This window comes from Pseudorasbora parva, chromosome 5 (genome assembly GCF_024679245.1).
Source record: "Pseudorasbora parva isolate DD20220531a chromosome 5, ASM2467924v1, whole genome shotgun sequence".
NCBI classification, from domain to species: Eukaryota; Metazoa; Chordata; class Actinopteri; order Cypriniformes; family Gobionidae; genus Pseudorasbora; species Pseudorasbora parva.
This window is the reverse complement of record NC_090176.1, coordinates 51,299,306-51,312,311: the sequence shown is the minus strand read 5'-3', so window position 1 is coordinate 51,312,311 and position 13,006 is coordinate 51,299,306. Positions and strand designations below refer to the sequence as shown.

The 13,006-nt window shown below is 44.8% G+C and overlaps 1 protein-coding gene across 1 annotated transcript in view; it reads left to right on the top strand.

The window, feature by feature from the left end:
* LOC137075884 (carcinoembryonic antigen-related cell adhesion molecule 20-like) overlaps nt 1-13,006 on the top strand; it is a 53,167-nt gene that overhangs the window by 26,050 nt on the left and 14,111 nt on the right. Inside the window, exons 2-5 of the mRNA XM_067444835.1 lie at nt 1,843-2,160; nt 2,386-2,667; nt 2,874-3,176; nt 3,375-3,683. Coding sequence (XP_067300936.1) covers nt 1,843-2,160; nt 2,386-2,667; nt 2,874-3,176; nt 3,375-3,683 — 1,212 coding nt within the window. The remainder of the gene's footprint in view (nt 1-1,842; nt 2,161-2,385; nt 2,668-2,873; nt 3,177-3,374; nt 3,684-13,006) is intronic.

Here is a 13,006-nt window from a genome sequence, read left to right as displayed (position 1 = left end):
AGACGACACCAGGCTCTGGAAGGTCCGCTGAGACGGCACGAGGCTCTGGAAGGTCCGCTGAGACGGCACGAGGCTCTGGAAGGTCCGCTGAGACGATGTGAGGCTCTGGAAGGTCTGCTGAAAAGACACGAGGCTCTGAAAGGTCTGCTGAGACGACGCGAGGCACTGGAAGGTCTGCTGAGAAGACACCAGGCTCTGGAAGGTCTGCTGAGAAGACACCAGGCTCTGGAAGGTCTGCTGAGAAGACACCAGGCTCTGGAAGGTCTGAGAGCGCAGAGGCCTGTGGGTTGGATGACGCTGATCCAGGGATGCCACTTGCACGCACTGACATCAGCGGTGAGTCCTCCAGGCTGGATGCCAGTCTCACTTGCATTGGGACCACCTTACAGGTTTCATGTGTGCCATTTATGATAACCCGGAATTCTGCATTGATGTCCATGATGGCTGAAGGTTCTGGAGTGGTGTCCATCTTGTCCAAAGACACAGCTTCGGCTGCCATTTTGTTAGAGGACACTGGCTCGGTGGCCATCTTGTCAGAGGACACAGGCTCAGCAGCCATCTTGTCCAAAGACACAGGTTCGGTGGCCATTTTGTAAGAGGACACTGGCTCGGCGGCCATCTTGCCCGAGGACACAGGCACAGCAGGTGCAGTGGAAATGTCACAACCCTCCTCCAGGACACCCACTGTGAAAGCAGAGCCGCTTACCTGAAGGGCATAATCAAGGAACTCACTCAGGGACCCTCGAGGACCATCATGGACGAGTTTGCCTTGTAACTGTTTGTTGAGTCCATGGCAAAAAAAGTCAATCAACATAAAGTCCGGGAGGTTGGTGAAGTTTGCAATGTTCAGAAAGTCTATGATGTGGTCCTCGAGTGAGTGAGTTCCCTGGCATAGACGGACAAGACATACTGCTGGATCCATGGTGGCGAAGTCTTCTGTAACGAACTGCTCTAAGACAGAAGGTTGAAAATCCACACGCAGTATTTATTAAAGGGTAATCCAAAGTCGTAGTCCATAAAACAGGCAAAAGGTCATACACAGGTAGGCAGTTCGAAAAGGCAAACAAAACAGAAGGAACAGGCAAAAGGGTAATCCACGGAGAAGGCAAGAAATCAAAGACCAAGATACATGAAACCAGAGAAACGCTCAGAAATGCAGTTGTGACACTAAACAAGACTTCGCAATGAATGACAGAGTGAACAAGGTATATATAGGCAGATGTAATGAGGTGATGAGACACAGGTGTAAACAGTGAGTGCTAATGAGTCCAAGGATTATGGGTAATGTAGTTTGTGATGGAATGACAGTCCAGGGTGGAGTGCCCTCTGTTGGTGATCACGGGCACTCACACTGATGAATTGTGACAATCATAACTAAAATAAATACCGGTATTCGGTATGAACCGGTATACCGCCCAGCACTAGTTTGCAGACTGTTATAAAAAGAAGACTTTTTTGAGATGTGTTGATGCCATAACATTTAAAATCAACTTATTTTTCTCTTAAAATCATACATTATCTCAGTTTAAACATTTGACATGTCATCTGTGTTGTATTCTGAATAAACTATTACAATTTGAAACTTCCACCTCATTGCATTCTGTATTTATTCACAATTTGTACAGTGTCCCAACTTTTTTGGAATCGGGTTTGTATTCATAATTAATTGTAATGAGTTATGATTAATTATTAATATTTTCCCTTTAAACTAATTTCTCGCACACTGTCCCCTTAACGCTGGGTTATTTGGGAAGCTGAATAAGGTGATCTGATAAAAAAAATAAAAAATAAAAAAATAACACCCCCTTTAAAGCTTTAATCTGTGAAAACTCTGTTCTTCAGATGTGTTTGGTGTTGAAGAGGAGTCAGTGCTAGTGTTGGAGAGAGAATCATTCACTTTAAACTCTGGTCTCACTGAAATAAAGGATGATGATCGGATTCAGTGGAGGTTTGGAGACACTGTAATAGCTGAAATCAATAAACGGGCCGACAGATTCACTGTATATGATGATGTTCTTGATGGGAGATTCAGAGACAGACTGAAGCTGGACAAACAAACTGGATCTCTGACCGTCATAAGCACCAGAACTGAACATGCTGGACCTTATACACTAGAGATCAATGGTGTGAAAAAGAAAAAGATCGATGTCCGTATCCATGGTGAGGTTAAAAACAGGTTTCACCTGTTTTTTTTATGACAAAATTTAAATTAATTCATGCTTAATTTATTTTCTTTTGTCGTTTTATGATATTGTTAATTTCAAACAAACATTTTAAATGATTTGAGAAAAACATAAAATGATCTCACAGTATTAATCTGACAAACCCTGCGTGTTTGCTTTGTGTGTTTTGGTTTTACAGTATGGGCATCAGTGTCAGTGTCAGGGCCAGAGGGACATCCAGTCACTCTAAACTCTGGTCTCACTGAAATAAAGGATGATGTGATTCAGTGGAGGTTTGGAGACACTGTAATAGCTGAAATCAATAAACGGGCCGACAGATTCACTGTATATGATGATGTTCTTGATGGGAGATTCAGACACAGACTGAAGCTGGACAAACAAACTGGATCTCTGACCATCATAAGCACCAGAACTGAAGATGCTGGATCTTATACACTAGAGATCAACAGTGTGAGAAATAAGAAGTTTGATATCCATTTCCGTGGTGAGACGAAACAAAACTGATTAAACTGTTTATTAAATGTCAACATTTAAATTAATGCATACACAATTTGGTTTATTTTGTTGTTTTATGATATTGTTTATTTTTATGATATTGCTGACATTTTAACAATTTAAAGTAATAAAACATTGTAAAGTGATATCACAGAATTAATCTGACAAACCCTGTGTGTGTTTTTGGTTTTACAGGATGGTCATCAGTGTCAGTGACGGAGGGAGATTCAGTCGCTCTAGACTCTGGTCTCACTGAAATAAAGGATGATGATGAGATTCAGTGGAGGTTTGGAAACACTGTAATAGCTGAAATCAATAAACGGGCCGACAGATTCACTGTATATGATGATGTTCTTGATGGGAGATTCAGAGACAGACTGAAGCTGAACAAACAAACTGGATCTCTGACCATCACAAACATCAGAACTGAACAGATTGGAGTTTATGTACTAGTGCGCAACTCTATGAACATTAAGTTCTTTTTCGTCACTGTCTTTGGTGAGTTAAATATCAGTTTCACCATTTTGTGTTTTAATCACCAGATACAATTATTAATCCAAACACTATTTTGCTTCTTTTCTGTCTGTATTTGTTTTATGAAATTATTTATTTGAAATTTAAATATATAAAATTATTTACTTTTAAACTTTTAAAATCTTTCTCTTCTACAAACTCTGCTTCTGTTTGGTGATACAGAAGAAATATCAGTGACGGAGGGAGATTCAGTCGCTCTAGACTCTGATCTCACTGAAATGATGGATAACGATTTGATTCGGTGGAGGTTTGGACCTAAAAACACTGTAATAGCTGAAATCAATAAATGGGACAACACTGTCAATGAATATGATGATGTTCTTGATGGGAGATTCAGAGACAGACTGAAGCTGGACAATCAAACTGGATCTCTGACCATCACAGACATCACAACTGAAGATTCTGGAGATTATAAACTACAGATACGGGCTTCATACAGATACTCATTAAGAGAATTCAGTGTTTCTGTCGGTGAGTAGAGATCATTTATCCTGTCCTTCATGATTGTTTTTACCAATTATTTACATATTTATTAACTGTTAAATCATTTTATAGTTTAATGTAGCGACTCAGGCGAATCAAACACACAATCGCCAGTTACATTTAACAAATATGTTTTGAATGCTTTGTGCTTAGTAACAGACCTTCCCCCAACACAACAGAGAAAGATTCTCCTTTACCCTGGAAACCATCTGATAAGATGTTTTACGGCCCAAAAGAATTTGGCCACATGAAAGGTCCAGAGTTAGAGCTTGTAAAACACACGTTTTTGCCTCAAATTATAGACAACCATCTATAAATGAACATGCACCCCAGGACATTGTATGTAAAAACATAACTGTCTTGTAAAATGTTTCTTCTGTATGGTATTTTGCATCTTTTTGTCTTTGTCTTAACAACTTACTAGTTCAGGTAACCTCATATATGTCATGTCTCCTATCAAATTAATGCTCACTTCACGACTTACACTTCCATGTATATCACTTATTCAGAAAATGCAGTGTGTGTTTGTTGCATTGATTAGAGTATGAATGGTCAGAGACCCACTGATTCAAGCTTGAAACAAAGAGCCATAAAATCTCCAGAGGAATTTCCCGCTGGGAAATCCCAACAATCTCATTGGTTAAGTCTAACCCCGGAGGGTGGGACTACTCCCAGACCTTAAAAAGGGAGGTGCTCGGATGCCCTCCCTCTCTCTCTCTTCTCTCTCTAGCTGAACCAACACGCCACCGTGGCTGGCCCTAGAGCCAGGCCACCAATGCAGGCCCTCCAAGCAGGCCCCAACACTCTTCCTCTTCCCATCTTCCCTGGTTCTCCTCGCTTCCCTACTGATTCATCAAATTCCTAGCCCCGAGGGCATTTCTTCAGGGAGAACACAGAGCATTTCTTCAGGGAGAACACAGAGCATCTCTAGAGCAACCAGCCACTCCACCCCAACCTCGGAAAGAACCGCCGGACACGCAGGACATTTGAACTCGGAACACGCACACACGCGAGAAGCCAAAACTAAAGCAAGTATTCTTATTTCCAAATTCAAACTGCTGTTAAGAGGGTGTGTTATTTTCCCGTTGGGACAAGTTAACTCCGTGAAGGTTGTATTTGATGAACTGAAGGAAGCTGTTTTCCCCCCCACTCTCTTTGTCTCTCTCTCTCTCTCTCTCTCTCTCTCTCTCTCTCTCTCTCTCTCTCTCTCTCTCTCTCTCTCTCTCTTTTTATCTCTCTAAGTTCAGTCTATTCATTATTTTCGTTTATGTACCATATTCTTTCGTTTACTATCTATATCCCTACTCTTGATGCATATTTAGTGTGTACTTTCTGTGTGAATTGTAGTGTTATTTTTAGTCTGTGTTTATTAAACCTCCAAAAGACAGTTAATGAGTTGAATCTGTTATTCTGCCACATACACTGTGCTCTTTCCTATCCTCACTGTTGGACTATCACGATTGTGTTTCTTTCAGTTCACCAAGAGACCCCAAGGAGAATTAGATAGTCCCGGGACGACCGAGCAGCGGTTCACCAAGTGACCCCCCAGGGCTACCACCAACCTAATTGTCTAAATTGTCTAATTATCTAACTGTCTACATCAGTTAGCCAAAATTCCCAGCTATCCGTACGATAGCTAGTCAGCTTAGAACAAGCTTGCATTGGCCTCTCTCTGTGTGTGTGTGTGTGTGTGTGTGCTGTGTTTCTCTCGTCCACAGTAATGTCCCGGTCATCCAGTCCCGCCGTCCCATGGGATCGCCTAACGACATGGCTGGAAGCGCTAACGGCCACCAGTCAAGGAAGTCTGGGGCAGCTGAGCCAGGAGCAACTGGACACCGAGCTAGACCAGCTGATGACACACAACCCCACGCAAAGCTACTCCAACAAGGAAGTGGCCAAGATCCTCGGAAGCCTCGCCCACGTCCTCATCGCACAGGCACGTCTAAGCAAAGGGAGCTACGCCAATCTGGAACAGGAGGCAGCAACGCTAAAGCTTCAAGCCGAGGAGGCCCGGAGAGACCAAGCCCTCACCCAGCTTCGTCTAGATCAGCTTCTGGACACAGAGAAAGATGACGAAACAGACAAAGAACAAAGACAAGAAATAGAAAAGACCCTGGAGGAGCTCCGTCGTGACGCCGACCGACGAGTACAGTCAGAGAAAGACGCCAGGAAACACCTCGACGAACAGCTTCGGCGTGGCGAATCCCTCCTGGAGAGAGCCCATGATGAACTTAAAGACAGAGACATTAAAGCTAAAGTCTATGCAAAACATTTGCAGTCGGCACAAGCCGAGATCGACGAGCTCATCCAGCAAAGACACGAGCTCAAAGATGAACTTGACATGGTGCTAAGCGAACTGAGACAATCATATATAGTGCAACGTTACCGGAAGGGGGAAACACACAACACAGAGTTTCCCCTGACCAGTTACTCTGCACATTTTAGCCACGAAGCAAGAGCTACGAAGGGGGACGACAGCCCCCTGTTTAAAAGATCACCCGCCAGTCTCCACGAATCCCCGTCAGCAGCAGAGGAAAGGACGCCCTTCCAGGAAGTCAAGGTCAACAGCCACGAAGCTTCAAAGAACCTTGACAAGCTGGCCAGAAATATTCCTACCTTCAGCCCAGACCCGGCAGGAGGACACGACGTCCACGCATACTTAAAAGACATAGACTTTTACTTGCAAACTGTCGCTCACGCGAACAACTGGGACAGACTGTACCTGCTCAGGGCCATGTCTAATCGTGACGTACGGCGCTTTCTGGATCAACAACCAGAGGCCATTAAAGCGGACTACTGGCATCTACGACAAGCTCTAATTCGTGAGTACTCCGATCCCGAGTCAGACCAGGGGCTCATCACTGCCATGGACCTCAAGCAAGCTCGACTTGAGACCTCACAGAACTTTTATAACAGACTGAGACGTGCCTACTTCGGGGCACGTAACGACCCAGGCATGGAGGAGGACATCAACTTCAAAACTCTTTTCCTCCGAAACCTGCACCCTACCATCAGTCACCACCTGGGGGTGCTGGCGTGCCCGCGCAGCATGGACACGCAACAGTTAAGAGACTTGGCTCACAAAGCTTACGTCAAACAGAAAACCATTTCTGAAAAGACTGTAAAACAGCCCACCATCTGCCCTGTCTCTGAGCACCACCCAGAGCTAACCCTAGAGGGCGCCCAACAGAACCACAGTTACCGACCCGTCAACAGAGAGTCCAAACCACTCCAAGCCAGCAGAGGGCAGCGTGGTCATAATGGCGACCGTCCACGGTACCAGAGCGATCGCTCTGAAGGATCCTGGGACCCGCCTCGCCCCTTTCACAACCAAAAGGGGGTGAGCACCTGGGAAGCTAGCCGACAACCCAGACGGAGCCGAAATGAACCTCCGGGACCACCCAGCCCAGAAAGTCAGGGAAGAGGCTACCCTCGACGGAACAATGGTAGGCCCAGACCTGAACCCACGTCTGGCAAAGAAAGTGCAGCTGCTTTTGAGGTTACAGAGCTCATAAAAACCCTGAAAGAGTTCCTCCGACAGAAACCTCACAAGGAAGACAAGAGGGATGGACCAGGTACAGCATGACTAGACATGTTACCTGAAATCAACCTTCCCGACCCTCCTGCAACTGAATCATCCACCCTGAACACTGTTCCCCAACCACAGACTAATGAACTAAATGTTGCACCCCCACACGTCAGCAGCACACCCACACGACAGCTGAAAGCAACAGCCACTGATCAAGACAGATCAGATGCTCATGGGGCAGCCCCGCGTACCAGAAAGCGCTGTTTTGATTATTTGCACGCACAATGAGACACTCGAAACATATCCCGACGGCTTATCAAACAACACCAAGGTCCCCACACCAAGACTCCTGGGAAACCTAATCGAGAGGGGGATGGCTCGAAAACTCTATCTGACTATCACTATGGAAAGGGAATTTAAGCTCGAAGCCCTAGTTGACACTGGCTCCGACCTCACGCTTATATCCGCCCAACTGTTTGAAAAACTCAGATTTGAAGCACAGAGGCAAAAGCGCACCCTTAAAGGGGTACTTCAGCGCTGGGAAGATGAATCTGTATTTAAACTGGGCCATCAATGCAGTAGAAATGTGAAATTATTTTTGAATTTGGTGTCTTCTAGACTGAGAAAAGACAGAAAATGTATTTTTGTCCCATGTGGATGAAAGACTACAATTCCCAGAATGCTTCGCTGCCCTGTGAGGCCATTCCCAACGCCAACAACTTCATTACTGTGACTGAGTTAGAGACACTACAATTAAAAACTGAACGTGTCTGTTCAATATAATGAGTGAGTCATCGCGCGAGTCTCACAGCACTGAGCACTAACTGCACGAGTGATGAGAGCTGAGGTAATCGCGACTACACTCGCGGCATACATTCACAACGCAATTTCAGTCTGGCGCGTTTCAGTTCATGCCTTTGCAAGCTTAACTTTCATAGAAATGAATTTGAGAAGTTAAAAGACTTACATTGCTCACCATAGCTCCGTTTAAATGATCCTGTCTGCAAGCTGAGCTCTCCCTGCAAGCTGAGTGTAATCTCCCATCCACCAATGCCAGATTCAAAACATGCGGAAATGGCTCCCTCTGCTGGCTGTAGTCTTTAGCCTCTGGGCAAACATTCCTCCTATGATGCAAAAATCGTCATTTTGCATCATAGGAGGAATTTTTCCAGAAATAAAATGCATAAATCTCTCGTCTCAGGGAGATATGAGAGGGGAAAGCACAATAATTTGAATATTCTCCAGGGTTTCTACTGATACAAAGCCATATGCTAATCGCTGAAGTAACCCTTTAACCTTCACACTTGTAAGCTAAATGTGCAGTCGTATAGCCAAAACGACATCCAGCTCAAGCACGTAGCTTCCATCCACCTGACAATTGGACCTATGAGCCTGATACACCCCGTCTATGTCTCCCCTATGAACACTTATCCATTTCTCATCGGAAAAGACCTGCTGGACCGCTTCGAACCCGTACTGGACTTCAAACATCTGAAAGTCTGGGCTCAAGTGCGTGACCCCCTCTGCCCCTTCAGACACACACATCGTCTGAGCAAGACTGTCAAGTCACAAAGGTCACGGGAACTCCCACAGAGCCAGACTGCCAGGTCACAAAGATCACGGGACCCCCTGCAGCACACTGTGACAACACAGCCTCAGCCCCAAAGCCAAGTTCAAGTTCGCTACTCTGCACATTTCAGCTATCCAAAGACTCTGATGCCTTCTGCCCCCAGGTCATGAATGACCTACAGCTGAATGACATTATCACAACGAACAGTATCCCTGCACTGTGGGCAGACAACTCAGCCAAAAGTCTCTCACTGTGCAATGCAATCAGTAAAAACACACCACACGGCGACATGTGGGCACCCCCAAACCCCACATCCAGCCCCATTGTTGCAGTGCTAACCCACAGCAAGCGATCGACACCGGCTACAATGCCTCCCTTGCAGCTGCTATCGCTAACGCCGCAGATTTCACACAACAACATTGCGGAAATGCAAGCCTCTGACACTGCAATAAAGACAATTCTTGACCACCTCTCAGACCCCTCCAACTGTTACAGGATGTATACTCCATCTAGTGTTCATGTGAAGCATTACATGTTTATATTGCCCCGGCTGGCGGGCGCCTGTTCTCCGGTGCTCACAACATGAATAGTCAAGTACACCAGCATTTCTGTGTCCTCGTTCTTGCTACATGGTGTCAGAAGTGGCTTAGCTGTTAATTTAAGCAAGAAAATGACAGCTAATGGACAGTGCATCAGCGCAATTACAGAGTGAGTGACTCTGCATATTTCGTTTTTATTGTTTTCATTAGTTTAATACAGTATTACTGGCTAGCGCTACCAGCTAACTACCTAGCTTTAGCTCCGTGGCTCACTGACAACAAGTGGTTTACATTACAAGATGGCATTCAACCACACGATTCCCCCTCCCGGTCCAATGAAGCTCAGTGGAGACTGGAGCGCTAACTGGGACATTTTCAGGGCTGAATTTGAAGATTACAGTTTAGCGGTGGACCTGATAGCCGCATCCTCAGCAGTGCAGGCTGCCACTTTGAGGACGTTAATGGGGCCAGAATGTCGACATGTGTACAAGCACAACCTGCAGTTAACGGAAGCAGAACGCGGAGATGTGACGAACATTCTGGATAAGTTAGAGGAGTACTTTAAACCGGCCAAGAATGTAATATATGAGCGATATGTTTTCGGCTGCTGCAAACAGGAGGATGGTGAGTCCATTGACAATTTTCTTACCCGCTTGAGGGAAAAGGCGGCAACCTGTGATTATGGGGCTCTCAGGGATGAGTTGATAAGAGACAAAGTAGTACTTGGCATTACTAATGAAGCCACACGTAGACGGCTGTTGAGAGAGAAAGGACTGACACTGACTACAGCCATATCAATCAATCAATCAACTTTATTTATATAGCGCTTTTACAATCACGATTGTGTCAAAGCAGCTTCACAGTGTCAAACAGGGTAATATTGCGACAAAATTAGATTTGGCTGTACAGTCGTTCTGGAGAAAACAGTGATGTTATCAGCTTATTTTAATTTATCATATAGCGACAATGTTGGCAGATCAGTATTATAGTTTATAGAATTAAATAAGACCTAATTCATATATTTTATTTGTATAGTAAGTTGAATAACTTTAATCATATTTTTAGTGTCCCCAACTGAGCAAGCCAAGCTAAAGGCGACAGTGGCAAGGAACCAAAACTCCATCGGGGCATGATGGAGAAAAATAAACCTTGGGAGAAACCAGACTCAGTCGGGGTGCCAGTTCTCCTCTGGCCTATTAACACACCGTGTAAGATTATTATTCTGGCAACCTTACAGGTCGGAAATCATATTAGATCGGATTATTCAAAATTTTCAGGGTATCACGGAAGAGACAGATTTATTTAGGATGGGGCGTCAATTACACAAGAGTATGAATACATGAAAGATCGGAATTATTGCGCCGAAGACGGGTTTTGAGCATGTCGTGCCAGTGAGGCAAATTCGGAGGAGACACCATTTGACACGGCTCAGCAGACACTCCAGGATGCGTTGGTCATGTCCAGGCAGGTCCAACATCTGATCCGGACAGGGCCCAGATCCGGGATAAACCTCGGGATAAACAGAGAGACTAACATTAGCGTAAATGTCACTCTTTTTATGATGTAACGAGTACATCAGGTGTTATGGGAAGTGTTCCCGGTTCCGGCTGACCTAGTTAATGCAGCCTAACAATCAGTCAATTGAATTGAATAATGAAAGTTAAAAATGTTCTATGTGTATGCCATAGTAAAGAGATGTGTTTTTAGTCTAGATTTAAACTGACAGAGTGTGTCTGCTTCCCGAACAATGCTAGGAAGACTATTCCACAGTTTAGGAGCTAAATAGGAAAATGATCGACCGCCTGCAGTTGATTTAGATATTCTAGGTATTATCAACTGGCCAGAGTTTTGAGACCGCAATCGACGTGATGGGGTATAATGCGTTAAGAGCTCGCTTAAGTACCGGGGAGCTAAACTATTTAGTGCTTTGTAAGTAATAAGCAAGATTTTAAAATGTATGCGATGTTTAATAGGGAGCCAGTGCAGTGTTGACAGAACTGGACTAATATGATCATACTTCCTGGTTCTAGTAAGAACTCTAGCTGCTGCATTTTGGACTAGCTGGAGTTTGTTTATTAAGCGAGCAGGGCAACCACCCAGTAGAGCATTACAATAATCTAGCCTTGAGCTCATGAACGCATGTACTAACTGTTCAGCATTTTGCATTGAAAGCATGTGCCGTAATTTAGATATATTTTTAAGATGATAGAATGCGGTTTTACAGATGCTAGAAACGTGGCTTTCAAATGAAAGATTGGTATCAAAGAGCACACCCAGGTTCCTCACTGACGACGAGGGCTTGACAGAGCAGTCATCAAGTGTTAGACAGTATTCTCGGTTACTACTTGTGGAGCTTTTCTGTCCAATAATTAAAAATTCAGTTTTATCTGAATTAAGTTGCAGAAAATTACTATTCATCCAATTTTTTATATCAGCTATGCATTCTGTTAATCTTGTGAATTGGTAGGTTTCATCCGGGCGTGAGGAAATATAGAGCTGAGTATCGTCAGCATAACAATGAAAACTAACGCCATGTTTCCTAATGATATCTCCCAGTGGTAGCATATACAGGGTGAAAAGCAACGGTCCTAACACTGAGCCTTGCGGTACCCCATACTGAACTTGTGATCGGTGTGACATCTCTTCATTTACTGCTACAAACTGATAACGGTCAGATAAGTACGATTTAAACCATGCCAAAGCAGTTCCACTAACGCCAACATAATTTTCGATTCTATTCAGAAGAATATTGTGATCGATAGTATCAAATGCAGCGCTAAGATCGAGTAGAAATATGCAGAGCTGCAGAGCTGACGGACATGACACTGAGGTCCATGGAGCATGAAAGGCCACATATGGACAGCATTAATACAGCATTCAGACAGCCTTCAAAAAAATTTCCCCATGCCACAGGGAGGCAGCTGAAGAAAACCACCCCAGCCACAGACAGTGTCTCTGCATGCAGATACTGTGGTGTGCATCATGGGAGAGGGCGAGAGCAATGTCCTGCTTATGGAAAAGTGTGCAAAGCCTGTGGTACAGCTAACCATTTTGCTCGTGTTTGCATGAAAACCAGGGGATCAGAGGTATCTGCACACATTCACTCCATGGAAAATCCAGTGCTAGCCCAGGAGACAGATGGTAGTGGAGATGATCTCTTCTCAACTGAATGCATTGGGGCCGTAGGCGCCAGAGGAAAAAAGTGGTTTGCCGTTCTTCAACTAAATGGTGTTAAGCAAAAATGCCAGCTAGACTCAGGAGCCACGTGTGACGTTATGAGCCTGAAAGACAAGATACGGATCGCACCACGAGAGAAACTCATGCCAAGCAGCACCAAGCTCAAGCTCTACTCTGGTCAGCTAATGACCTCTATGGGTATGTTTGTTACAGAGTGTGTCATGCGGGATCGCAGACACACCTTAGAGTTTGAGATAGTCGAAACCAGTCAGCAGCCCCTGCTTTCCGGGTCTACATGTGAGCGTCTTGGTCTTATGCAGTTCACCATCCCAGCAGACCTGAATGCGGTGGACAGTAGTGTCCAGGCTGGGCCCTTGAAAAGAGAGGCTCTCATCGAGAGGTATCAGGACGTCTTCACTGCGCCAGTAGAATCCGTTCCAGGGGTGGTGCACTTTCAGCTAAATGCAACGGTTCAGCCAGTCCAGAGTGCCCCCCG